At 38.2% G+C, this 14,243-nt stretch overlaps 1 protein-coding gene across 3 annotated transcripts in view; it reads right to left on the bottom strand.

Annotated features, from left to right (window-relative positions):
• Positions 1 to 14,243, bottom strand: part of LOC127655807 (F-actin-uncapping protein LRRC16A-like) — a 198,444-nt gene that overhangs the window by 103,703 nt on the left and 80,498 nt on the right. For all 3 annotated transcript variants that reach the window (XM_052143791.1, XM_052143792.1, XM_052143793.1), the window contains exons 5-11: positions 13,632 to 13,753; positions 11,291 to 11,388; positions 10,998 to 11,068; positions 10,582 to 10,655; positions 10,087 to 10,162; positions 1,820 to 1,908; positions 1,580 to 1,674 (exon numbers count right to left, since the gene is read on the bottom strand). In XM_052143791.1, coding sequence (XP_051999751.1) covers positions 1,580 to 1,674; positions 1,820 to 1,908; positions 10,087 to 10,162; positions 10,582 to 10,655; positions 10,998 to 11,068; positions 11,291 to 11,388; positions 13,632 to 13,753 — 625 coding nt within the window. The remainder of the gene's footprint in view (positions 1 to 1,579; positions 1,675 to 1,819; positions 1,909 to 10,086; positions 10,163 to 10,581; positions 10,656 to 10,997; positions 11,069 to 11,290; positions 11,389 to 13,631; positions 13,754 to 14,243) is intronic.

Here is a 14,243-nt window from a genome sequence, read left to right as displayed (position 1 = left end):
AATTCCTTATGATTCCTATCCCTAAAACATGAAAAGTGTTCACTGGGTCATATTTGGAAGACTTGTATTCAGAGAGGCATGTTGTTTTAACTGCTGTCCAGGAGTCCACGACTCATGGCGACCCTATGTGTAACAGAACGAAATAAATAGTTGCTTGGTCATGCAGCATTTTTCTGATTGTTGTGGTTATTGTGTCAATCCATTGCATTGAGGGTTTCCCTCATTTTCGCTGACCCTCAACATTGCCAAACAGAGGGGCATAGATCAGACTTGAAATGCGAAGTCGACTATGCTTTTATGGAAGGGAAACAATTACCGCGATAATAATTTGCACCCAAAATTACATAAAGGCAAGCTGCTCTACAGTGGGTTCTATGCAATTTTGACTATAAATTCAGTCTTCAGTCTGAATTCAATGTCCCGGTTAGATAGTAGGCCGGTCGGTGTCCGAGTCCAAAACATCATTGCTACATCCACTGTCGCTTTTGCTTATGTCCTTCTTATGGTCCCTGCACTCCCTTAAGTGTTTTTCAATTTGTTTATGATTTAGTCAATTGTCCGATTGAAGGCGACATGCATCATTTCGTACTGTATCTTCATTCTCGTAGCATATTTTTTTTCCTTTGCGATCTCTCTAGTTTATCTTGGATCTCTGTAAATAACATATCTCTTTTGATGTCTGATCATTTTGTGGTCTTTTATTGTTGTTAAAGAGCGAAGTAGTAGTTCTTGCTGCAGACGGCAGCTACTGTTGTTGTTTGGGAAAACTTTACCATGGTGACAAAACATTATCCCGCCCTCCATCCCCTGATGTAACCGGTTCCTGCATAGAGACCAGAAAGCTTTTGGGGCCGGTGCAGAACCAGCACCGGCCCAGGAACCCGCACCCAAACAATGTCGGTAGAAAAGGGCTAACAGAGGTAGATTCTGCAGCAATTCATTCAACATTTCTTCACAATAATTCATCAAAATGTACAAATGCAAATACTGAACTCAATTTAAATCTGCAATAATTAAAAAAAAATTATCTTCCCAATGCTTTACTTACATTTGTAACAACGTTTTTCTACTGTCATTTGATACTCTCCATTAATGTTTTTACAAAAATACATATCATACCTGTTGAGCGCTATTGATAATTAAGTTCCGCCATATAAAGACTAAAAATGACTTTTGTTAAAAATCACATCTGCATTTACAATATAGATAAATTACAAAATTAATAATTCCTTACATTTATATAGAGATTTTAAAGCACTTAAAGTGCTTTACATAGTGTTGGGGGAATCTCCACATCCACCTCCACCACCACTTTCAATTTCAAATTCAGTAAGGGCATTAAAATCAACCTTGTGTCAACCAATCAGATTTTCATGCTTCATGTCATTCTGCCCGAACTGCAAAAAACTTGCGGCACACAATTGGGCAGGTCAGGTATTATAATTTGCAAACTGATTTCATACTAATGTTATTTTTGGTATATAATGGCAAAATACTCCGTTCCGTTATTAGTATCGTTATCCCACACAATCCTATACAGCACAACAGAGAGAATATAAATACCTGGACAGTAACTTACCTCTGTCCTCGAGGGGATTGTTGGCAAGGTTTAAGGTGTGCAGTCCTGAGTTGGTATTGTGGGTGAGGGCATTTGCCAATTTCTGGGCAAAGTCCCTGAAATGCAGAAATACAAATCACAATGTCACAATCTGCAGCAAATTATCTGCCAACACTGGTAGCAGTTTCATACATACTAAGCAGAATATGGAGCTTTGAAGTTGAAAAAGCTGTTAAGTCCTATAGATGGTTGGTTGCTTACGTTTTGAGACCAGCATTGTCCAGAACCAGCTCCTCTAGCCGGCTCGATCGGGCCACAACTCTCAGTATCTGATCAGAAACATCTGCAGACTAATAGACATACACACAAAACATGATTATGAGCTGGGTAGTTTAGTTTATGGATTAGAACTCTTAATTTATGAAATTCCACTGGAAAAAAAATACCTCCAAAACAAAGATGGCTGAAATAGTGGGCAGGCACTATAACACTATATAATGTTGATGTTGCCTTTTTACTTATCATGAAAATGTATGGGGATTGAGGCTTTCAGGCTCTATCATTCTGACCAACATCTCCATTTATTCAAGTCATCTGGGTTTGGAACACATGAGGGTGAGTAAATGATGACAGAATTTTCCATTTAGGGCCAAACAGAATTTGGAGTCAGAACTATCCATTTTATAATGTCTAAACAATTTGGTCTGAATAATGACTGCTGCAATAAATGCAAAACAATGATTTCATACATGTTAATAAATGTGTGTTGCTGCACTAACATGTTAAAAAAGAATAACTCCTTTGGTTACAATGTATTCAATGCAGTACTTCAAAAATGCAAAGCTTTAAGTATGCTTAACATAGGAAAATTTTATATCTCAAGAAATAAATCACTTCTTGATCCTTACATGATTTCTGCTATAACACGTGCTAAAGTTGCCCAGAGAATGACAGATCAAAATGTAATCTTGTCTGTAGTGGCACACTCACAAACACAACACATGCACATCTGACCTTTTACTCTCACACACACCCACAGCCAAAGACAAATCAAACTGACACCTCTATTTGTAACTCTCAACATCTCATCATCCACTTACAGAGAAGAGTATTGCAGCAATGGAATTTTCACCCTGTAAATGCTGATCATTAATAAGCCACTCTGGGATATATGAAATGCACTCATGATCAGCATACCAAGAGATCCGAGTCATCAGCCACTCTGACATGGTAAATGATTACTGCACCTACAAACCGTAAACAGTTTGTATATGGAAGTGTAAAATGTATATGTGGTTAGATATGTGTTTTTGTATCACTTTACAATAAGGTTCCATTTGTTAAAATTAGTTCAGTCAGGATTCAATGAATAATAGATTTGAATACTTGAATACTTTATTCACTTATAGACAATTAAAGACAATTTTTTTTAAATTTCATTTAAATTAATTAGCAATGAATTAAAGAGCTGGGCTTAGACACAAAGTGACACGGTTGAGACCTTTAAGCATTTTAAGAGCCCATGAAATGGTTTGAAAAGTGCAGATTTCTTTCCTGTGTTGACATTTTTCCTATTGAAACAGGAAGTTAGGGTGGGACATACCAAATAATAGCCTTCAGTTTACATGACAGCCTGGCAAAACCACCTGACAGCAGGTATACGTGTCAGGATCCTGTCACTTTGGTCAGTCATGTCCATTGTTTGGTGACTGGATCCTGACGCCCATGTTTTGTGTTTTTATGTTCGGAGTGTAGTGTCTGGGTCCTGACTCTTCGGTCTAGTTCGGTTTTGGGTCTGGGTCTGGATCCAGACACTCATCCTCAATGTCTCATCTTTTGTGAGCGCATGGCTTTGGTTCTCCTGTCAGTCTTGTGTTTTGTGTGAGTGCACGTGGCTGTGTTTGGTTCTTCATCACCATGTGCACTCATGGCCATTTTGGTCTTGTAATTTAGTACATGGCTTTGTTTGTCTGCCATGTGCTTCCACGACTCCGCATTCTTGTTTCGCTTTTCACTCTCCCTTGTTTAGTCCTTGTTGTTGCTTGTAGCTCCTGTATGTTCTTGTATCTCAGTCAGTCTTCTCTTGGTTTATCTTTAAGCTTGAGCATTGACCAGATTTGTTGTTTCTTTCCCTCATGATAACTTCTGTTTGTACTATGTTTTATTTTTAATAAAGCCCTTCTTACAAATCGCCTCTGCACTTGGGTCCTCCATCAGATTCTGTGACATAACAATCTGGCCAAACTTGGACCCAGCAGAGGCAAGATGGGCATTTTTCTCTACCCAGCTCCCATCCAGAAGAAGCTGGTCTTTCATGGCACTACCCAGGAAAAACTCTTGCAGAATGGGCGGCATTTATGCAGAGGAACTGGTCCACAAGCCCCACTGGTCGTGCTATGGTGAGACCAGTATTAAACTTTCCTGATGGGTCTAGACCAACCGTACAGCATTGAGGAGCGGAGTGAGCTATTTTATAATTTTTTTGGCCTTTTTGGGGATTTGGTTGACCACCTCTGCTGGCTCACAGTAGTGGAACTTCTGTTTAAGACGTGGAACTCCAAATCCCAAGACAAGGCTTCACACCACCATAGGAGGAAGAAGCCCGCTGCAGACTGCCAGGAGGCGGTCAAGCCCACCATTGCTCATCCCACCATCTGCAAGTGGAGGAGGAGACGGACTACTTTTGAGCCCACTGTAGATCACCTGGAGGTGTCCCACGTTGCTGCAGCTAGCCCCGAGGGGTCCCACATCAATGCAGCTCGCCCGCAGCTTACAGAGCTCCCAGCCACGGGGGGGTTGGGATCCAGAAACTCATGCTCCTTTTCTCATCTTTCATGAGCACATGGCTTCGGGTTCGGTTCTCTTGCCATGCGCACACCTGTCAGTATTGTGCATTGTGTGAGTGCACATGGCTGTGTTTGGTTCTTCATAATTACAGCTAAATTATTAAATTCCAGCTAATTGGTTGTTGTAAAAGGAAATAAACTAAGTATTGGCTCTACCAAAGAAACATCAACAACCCATTATTTGCTACAACCTATTGCAGGTTCAATGTATGCAAAATCTATAATAAGATAGACAATCTCAGTGTAGAGAGCACTTAATAGGACAAAATCTTGTATTTGCCCCTGAGTCTTGAATAGATAATAGAATAGATACATTTTTGTCAACTTTCAGAGGAACATGATGGCCTCAAAGCTTACAGACATTGACTAAAAGCCACAAAACTTTGATTTTGAAAACAAATGAAAAAAAAAAAAAACAATATTCTGGGTCTGAGAATTATTGGAAATTGACACTGTAAACTTGATAGCAAATTTTCAGATGTCTGTGTCTGAGAACAAAGATGACCCCTGGCTTTGGTTGTGTTGACTGATGTGGTCACTGCTGAGTTTACTCTATTGTGAACTCTTTCTCTTATTTACATTTTACAAACATTTATCTTAACTCATTTAAGGGGACTTCATTCACCTGTTATTTTGATTATTGCTTAAAGATAACATGAGTAAGTGAAAGACAGGAGAGTCAAGAGAACAAACCAAATTGGGACTGGATTAAAAGTTAAAAATCTTAGAGCTCTGACCCAGTTCTGATGTCTAGAATCCCGTCTGGCACATACATCATCAGAGTTTACTGCTGAGGTAATGGTATGAATTATTCCTCAAAAACTGTCTGCCAACCAAGAGCAAAGGCTGATACGAGCCTGCTTGCTGTAAATAATTCTTATTGTGTATTTTTGATCAGACAGAATCAACGATGGATGCTACGGATGGCATGTTAAGGCTAGTGCAAGACACAACATATGCATGTCAGAGAAGTTAACATAATATTAGAGATCTTGATGTCATGTCCCACATTTAAATCTGCTGAGTAGAATCAGAAATAATCAGATGCCCAGTTCCCAAATAAATCATTCTGTTGATTCAGTTCTTTTCATCAAATTGACCAAAAAGGTTAGCAAAAAGGTCTGAATCGTTTGGCTATTCAGTCCGATTTGTTCGTTGAATAATGTGGATAATTTGAGAGGTAACTTTGAGAAACTTCCATTGGTGTTGTGTTTGTTAATAAGAAGTTGTTCACACCAAATGTGTTGTTGCGTCCACCCATGCTGTTTTTCTATGTAAACATGCTAAACCGTTGTATTTGAGCATTGCATTATGTCACGCTGTGTTTTTGGCATCTTGTGCAGCATGTCCACTATTTTTTAAAGTTCTTTTGTGAAGTTAAAAAGAACATTAACTGTTAAAATATGTCTCTAGATGCCTGTGTAATACTCTTTTGTTGCACGCGTACAACCCCCAGACGCCTATTTGATGTGTGCGTTTACATCTGGAAGATGTCTTTGCTTGCTCATCTGCAATACATCTATAAGATGGATTTCAATAAGACAATCCGCAAATGAGACATTTATTATTTACAATGATTGCAAATCTGATCTTTTTAGGATGTTTAGCAAATGTTAGATGCTTTCCAGATGAAACTATCTAAAACAGGCATCTCTTTAAGTCATTGTACAGTAATACTGTATTTTGTAAAACCGAATTGTTAAATATTAAAATAATAAATTAGGTTTATTTGATCTATGCGCCTATAGTTCTTTCAACTATTTAATACATTTCAAACTCTCGTCTTTGACTCGGCCTTTACTGGTCTCGGTCTCTATTCGGATTTGGCCCTCTCCAGTCTTGGTCTTGGTCTCGACTCGTACTCAACCCTCTTCTGGTCTTGGTCTCGACTCGTACTCAACCCTCTTCTGGTCTTGATCTTGACTCGTACTCAACCCTCTTCTGGTCTTGATCTTGACTCGTACTCGACCCTCTTCTGATCTTGGTCTCGACTCGTACTCGACCCTCTTCTGGTCTTGGTCTCGACTCGTACTCGACCCTCTTCTGGTCTTGGTCTCGACTCGTACTCGACCCTCTTCTGGTCTTGGTCTCGACTCGTACTCGACCCTCTTCTGGTCTTGGTCTCGACTCGTACTCGACCCTCTTCTGGTCTTGGTCTCGACTCGTACTCGACCCTCTTCTGGTCTTGGTCTCGACTCGTACTCGACCCTCTTCTGGTCTTGGTCTCGACTCGTACTCGACCCTCTTCTGGTCTTGGTCTCGACTCGTACTCAACTCTCTTCTGGTCTTGGTCTCGACTCGTACTCAACCCTCTTCTGGTCTTGGTCTCGACTCGTACTCAGCCCTCTTCTGGTCTTGGTCTCGACTCGTACTCAACCCTCTTCTGGTCTTGGTCTCGACTCGTACTCAACCCTCTTCTGGTCTTGGTCTCGACTCGTACTCAGCCCTCTTCTGGTCTTGGTCTCGACTCGTACTCAGCCCTCTTCTGGTCTTGGTCTCGACTCGTACTCAACCCTCTTCTGGTCTTGGTCTCGACTCGTACTCTACCCTCTTCTGGTCTTGGTCTCGACTCGTACTCAACCCTCTTCTGGTCTTGGTCTCGACTCGTACTCAACCCTCTTCTGGTCTTGGTCTCGACTCGTACTCAGCCCTCTTCTGGTCTTGGTCTTGACTCGTATTCAACCCTCTTCTGGTCTTGGTCTTGACTCGTACTCAACCCTCTTCTTGTCTTGGTCTTGACTCGAACTCAACCTACTCTGGTCTCGGACTGAATTTGGACTCGGATGAGGTGGTCTCGTCTACAACGCTGCATTCTTGCGTACAAACACAGCTCAATGGTGCACAAATCTGAAGGTATGGATCTCAAGACGTGTTTTTCTAAGTTTGAAACTTCATTAAACTTGACACAGCAACCTAAAAACTGTATGTTTATGATGCAACACAATTGAGACGCAACAAAAGTGTCCGTCTGATGCAGGAGTAAATAGACAAGCCCTTATAATACATCTCAGACTGATTGATGAATTCAACTGCAAAAAGGATTGCTGTGAACGGTAGGCCAAATGATAGACTTATGTTCAATAATGTAAATAAAAAATATATTGCAATCTAAAGTCTTTTTAATGCTTAACATATGTGCCTAAACAATGTAATGGATTTAAAATTTCTGTATTATTATTATTATATATATATATATATATATATATATATATATATATACACACACACACACACACACACACACACACACACACACACACACACACACACACACACACACACACACACGCACACATGTACGCATGTACACACACAGTATTGTGCAAAAGTTTTAGGCACTTGTGAAAAATATTGCATAGTGAGGATGTCTTCAAAAATAATGAAATATATAGTTTTCATTTATCAATTAATGTCATACAAAGTCCAGTAAACATAATAAAGCTAAATCAGCATTCGGTGTGACCACCATTCTCCTAGGTACACCTGGACACAGTTTTTCTTGGTTGTTGGCAGACAGGATGTTCCAAGCTTTTGGAGAATTTGCCACAGTTCTTCTATCTGTTTAGGCTGTCTCAATTGATTCTGTCTCTTTATGTAATCTTAGACTCACACGATGTTCAGTGGGGGGGCTCTGTGGGGGCCATGATATCTGTTGCAGGGCTCCCTGTTCTTCTATTCTAATCTTTTTTATTTGCAAAAGAAATGTTTGGGAGTCTAAAATTTATATTTCCTATTGACACACTGAAGCTAAAGATATAAATAACTGTTTTTGTGAAGCATCTTATGTGCCTAAGACTTTTGCACAGTACTGTACATATATATATATATATTAATAATAATAATACAACATAATACTTGTGTTGTGTTTGTAAATGTTTGGTATCCATTAGAGGATAGCTTTTTGTGAATATTTTGAATGAAATATCAAAAGGATTAACAATGAAGACATTTTTCACAGCCTTCTTTGCTCATATTTGTTTGCCACAATTCTGATTGGTGTATTTTCCCCCTCAGGATGATGGGTAATCATTTCTTCACCAGGAATTCCGCTATTAAACAATAGTTTGTTTTTATTAAGTTGAAATAACATGGTCCATTGATTAACATCCTCCTAGCTCATGGTAGGTCTGTCTTTAAAAGTATATAAATTGCATTAAATATCAATTTCAATGTGGAAACAATGCAACGGACCAAACTGTTATACTCTATTAGGGCATCGTGTTGTTCCTCCCACGACAAATGTAATGCAATCAATTGCGAGTCGAGACTCCTGTGTGCTTTCCGTAAGGAGTGCTATTTGCATGGTGCAAATAGATGCTGCCTATGTATAGTGTTCCAAATCAATCACTTACTGTATGAGGTTTCAGAATCATTAGGATGCTGCCTTAGAAGGCCAATAGAATCCAGCTGCAGCTCCAGAGCACCATCAGTTTTAGGGCAGAAGCGCTAGGGCTGCAGTCTCTGGGTGGAAGTTTGGGGCGGAGCTGAAGTATAACATCACTGTGGTAAGTTCCCATCCAGCAGCATTCGAGGAAGGATGTTTAAGTGGCAGAAGTTATTTTCTGTTTGTTTGGTGAAGTTATTGACTCACTAACTGCTTGGATATGTTTTCTGATAATGTTGTGGATGCTTTAATGAGTCGAATATTTCCTGGGGATATCGGTTTTACTGTTCAAATAGGCAAAGTATTTAGTACAGAGGTTTGCCGGTAAAACTGTAACAAGTTTACAAATATTCATGAGTTCTGAATATTTCTTATTAACTAAACTGACAAACGAAACATTTTTGAGCTCTCTTTCTCCTACCCTATTGCTCTCCTCGGTCTCTCAAGCCACCTTTTAATTTTCCTCCTGTCCAAAACTATTTACTGCATTTTTCATTCTAATTTGCTCTCTTAATTCTCTCTCTTTTATCCAGTACACTTTCCCTCTTTAGGATGCATGAATTATAGTGCACGTGTCTCCGATTCAGAAGCTCTCACTCTTGTTCAGTCGTATCTCTGAATGGCTCTTATGGGGGTTGCTGTGAATGATGATGGCTCTTTTCATGGAGATTCATCAGCTGCACAAATCAATGTGTGCAAACCCCAGTGACAGTTCTTAATGTACACAAACCCTGTATAGCACGGTATTTAACATATTCACTCCAGAAAAAAACCCTTCGGAAGCTTAAAATGTGTGCTTACCCTTATCTCCCCAGATATTTTGCCTTCTCTGAACCATTCTTAACCATTTCAGTACAGCGTTTTTTTTTTTGGCTAAAGGCCATTAACAGTTGCCATGGAAACCGTGCCTGTAGACAAAAGAAACCCAGCTTTGCTCTTGTACCCACTAACTAACAAAATACTTTGGCCATAGGTGCCTAATCTCAGTAAAGAGAGTGTATGCCAAGAAACATACCACAACGAATCAGATTTTCTTTTGTAAATAGCTTATTGTAAATGTATTGTTCTGATGTAAAGCTTTTTGATGTTGTCTGGTATTATTAAGATACCAGAAAATCCATCACATTGTAATGGAGATCATTGTTCCACAGCATTGTTTGGCCCTGTGATTGCAGAGACATTAAATTAGACTTATCTGGGATGGTGATTAGACATTTGTGGGAAGTTTGAATGATGTGTTGCCATTATCTGACAGCAAACGTGTCGTATCTGTAATTTGGTTAGAGAGTTTAACTCACCAGTTTAAAATCCTTGGTGGAGAGCTTGCTGAACCACTGGTTGTATTCCAACACCGCGATTATTGCCACCAAATCCCTGCACACACACACACAAATGGGTCTTTATACAAGAAAATGTATGTGGCACACTCTACCTAAATCAGTCAGAAATCTCAATGGTCCGTTATAGGAAAAATTGGAAAACTGGTCAAAAACATGTTTTTCTTTTTTTTTTTTTTACAATTTAGGTTTTCTGTTGTTTTTGATAATAGTCACTTTTTGAAAAAGTCACAGCTTTCAAATGATGTCAATGTTGCCATGAAATTCAATTATAAGTGTTGTTTTTATGCTTGCTTATTAATCAAATCACTTCAGCTGCGGTCAGTTCAGATGGGAGTGCTGCATATACTGTAGCGTTTCAAAACCATGAAATGAGAAGTTATAACTTTTAGAATAGCCATCATTTTATTCCACATGTTGGACGGTCAAAAATTAAATATATACTTTATGCTTTACCTGTTCTCAAGATGACTGAAGTCCTGCAGGTTCAGTTCTCTTGTGTCCTGTGTAAGATAAATCGTGTCTACATCCTGATTGGTGGGAATAAAAATCATTTTAATTTGTTAATGTGGTACTGAAGATATTTCTATTTGCACAATTAATAAACTAATCCAGAGCACAAATATTTTAATTTGTCATTCGTAAAAAGATTTGGTATATTTAATTCAATTGAAATATCTTTGTCATGGTACAAGTTTGTTTATTGACAGTTTGTTTATTTGGCATTCATGCCAATCAATATGATTTATGGGTAATGCTGAAAGCAGAAAGGTGTTTATCTGCACAAAGTGGCCTCCTGAGAGTTGACCAAAGAGAATCCTGAGTCAAATACATTAGAGAGTAGATCAATAAGTGGAAGTGTGTGTACTGACCCACTGAACCTCTTCTCGGAAGGGGAGGCCTAACCAATCACACACACACCTGTACTGCAGCGAGAAACCCCCTGGAAAGATCAAGAATCATCCAAAGTCAATATCAGTCATAAGCAGAAATACAAACAGATATACACTACATGACCAGCAATATGTGGTCACTGCCTTGTAACATCAATGGATTGAATTTAAATGTTCAGCAAGGACATATGGGTGTGGTGTTTGGGTGTCCACATACTTTTGGCCATATAGTGTACTGTACATCCCAGACAAAAAGCATGATAGAGATTTACCACAGGGCCCCGTCTCAGATCCACTCTGATTCTCCCAATGGGTTTGCAGACAACTGATTCTCTCAGGAGGATCCATGGACAACCTCTTCATCACCTTCCTACCAGACACAGTGATAAAGAAAGCACTGAATATGACACTACTTCATATCAGAAGCATATTCATAATTCATTTACTCATTACTTCTTGAATTAAAATCCCTTTGTTAATGACCATACTATGTTCCTAAATAGGCGTGGACAGGTATGACAACAATGTTATCACAATATGAATCATTTTATATCCTGGTGACGGTATATTTCACAATATAGATATTTTTACTGCACATTCAAACCCCAACATTTTTATATACTTCAGAACCAATCTGGTAATGTCAGTGAATTAAATAAGTTTCAAATTAAAGGTATTCCATATTCCATATTCATAACAAATTGATAAGTTGCCTGGAAATGATCATTTATTAGTGGGAAAAACAGCTGCTTCACATTGTATAACACTTGTGCAACATTTAGTAAAAACTAAATTACTCCCAATTATAATCAATGAAGACATGAACACTGAAAACACACATGAATGCAGTTTGCAAATTTGCTTTTGTCCAATTTTTTTTTAAATCATGCAAAATATATACCGTTATATACCACGGTATAAACAAGATAGCAGAATCTCTACCAGTAGACACATCTGTAATGTTGCACATCTGATAACGATAACTAATGTGGTGTGTAATAATTCAAATCATTTTCTGAAATGTTAAATTTGTTTTTTTTACTCTTTCCTTACTTTGACGGGCACAGACATAGAGGCTGCAAGAGTCCAAAACATGGCACTTTTAAAATGTATTACATTAAAAAAAGTCTGAAACACGCCAGGGACTCTTACTTTGAAATTACTGTGGTTTCATCTCACATGAACACATAAGGGAAACAAAACATGCACTCTTCCATTATCTACGAATAATTACAATAGATTCACTACAGTATAAAGCTTATAAATATGAGCTAATAAATAGTGTATAAGCAGTAACTAATCAAAAGTAGATCATCATTCATCAAAAGTATCCTAGATCATTAGCGATCGCTTGTCAATCGTCATTAATAACATTGCACATTTATAACTGTGAATTAGTCAATAAACAGTGATGATGAGTGTCTTGGCTCTGTTACAATGCAGCGCTCCAGACTTGACTAAATGGTTGCATTTTGCAAACTTTTCCCTGCCAGTGCGAGTACATTTTTATATAGCACTGGTGCGATAACATGTGCTGCCATTTTCAGTTAAGCACTATCAAATGGCAAACGCGTAAAAAGCAAAAGAATGGACAGAGGAGCGTGAGTGCAGAGCAAGTGTGTTTCCACGTGGATCCGGTCTGAAGCTCTCAAATGTGCAGTAAATCTGTGAGTAAACTAGTTTAAAACCACTTTATACGGTCCACAATTCTACACAGCATTGATGCTGAGAAAACACTGTGACGTGCAACAGACAGATGTTGGGAGACGTTTCCCATTAAAAAAAATTACCATGAATTTACTATAGCAACACTGTATTAATAGTATTTTAGACAAAAATATATCTATAATAAATATCACATCAATAGCTCAATTAAATGTATAAAATACTGCATTGTTTTTCATTACAAAAATGCCATTGTTGGTTTTATAGAAATCATGTTACATCTAACTATGGTATAAAATCCATGCTTGGATTTACCTGGGGTTACCATGGTCTTATGTTTCATAGTTTAAAACTATGAAAACTATGGTAAATGTTTAATAAGGGCAAATGCAAAATAGAATCAAGGGCTTTATAGCCTGGACCTGTGAGAAGAATGGACAAAGCTAATTTTCCTTCTGTGTAAAATTGGTTCTCTTTTAATGTTCTCTGTTTGCATTCAAATTCCCCAGAGATGACAGAACTTGAAATCAACAAGAGCCTGATGAGTCCCAATTCAATCACACTACTATGAACAAGTTAGCCCTGTATAGACTAGGTGTTAACTTCAGATAACATTCTAATCCTAATTCTAATCCATGACATGAATTCAGGACATGAGCATGGAACCGCTCCACTTTAAAGTGTAAATCACACCCCTTAACTAACTAAACACTTAATTTTGTGTTTGGTTTTTACTTTTTAGTCATTCATTTATAATGACTGATAACAGTTTTTCACAATGCATGTTATGTACTCAAGCTATCATGTATTCATTGAAACAGGCCTTTTGACATTGCAATATTTTCAAATATGGCATTCGAAATTGAATCGAATCAAGAGCAGAAATCAGTGCCAAATATCCAGCCCTACTCATTTTATTCATCAATCTAGTGTTATTTGTACACTCACAGAGGCGGCAGGCCGGGGTAGATTCTTTGGAAACAGCTGCCTATGTGAGCCACCACCTCATTCACCTCCTCTGTGGATGCCATCTTCAGAGAGATCTGACCCCGCTCATATTCCACTGCAAACTAACACACACAGAAACAATACAACACTATACAACATTTCATACAATTTGTGTTCCTGGGTAGTAAGTGTTATTTACTAATTGCTTATGCCTACAAAAGTATAGAAAATGGCTATTATTCCCCACAAACTTTGTTTTTGTGACCAGGACAGTGATATTTTGAGATTTACCTATTTCCAATGAGAAAACGGGCGAATGGGTGTCTTTTCGTTCACATAAAGTCAGAAAAAACAACAACAAAAAATTTATACTAAAGTAATACAAAAATGAGTACAAAAGATTTAGAAGGGAGTAGTTCATGGCTCTCTTTTCCCTTCTGTACCATCCTACAAAAATAAATTTATTTCACCAGTAACTTACGTGTAAGAGATTCTCGCAACATTTTTCATATCACATTGAAAATTTTAAAATATTTTCAAATTAAAAACGTTAATTTAAAAAATTAACACATTTTATAACAAAATTCCGAGCAACAATTGTCCATCTTACAT

This window comes from Xyrauchen texanus, chromosome 15 (genome assembly GCF_025860055.1).
Source record: "Xyrauchen texanus isolate HMW12.3.18 chromosome 15, RBS_HiC_50CHRs, whole genome shotgun sequence".
Classification (NCBI taxonomy): domain Eukaryota; kingdom Metazoa; phylum Chordata; class Actinopteri; order Cypriniformes; family Catostomidae; genus Xyrauchen; species Xyrauchen texanus.
This window is presented reverse-complemented; position numbering and strand designations above follow the sequence as displayed.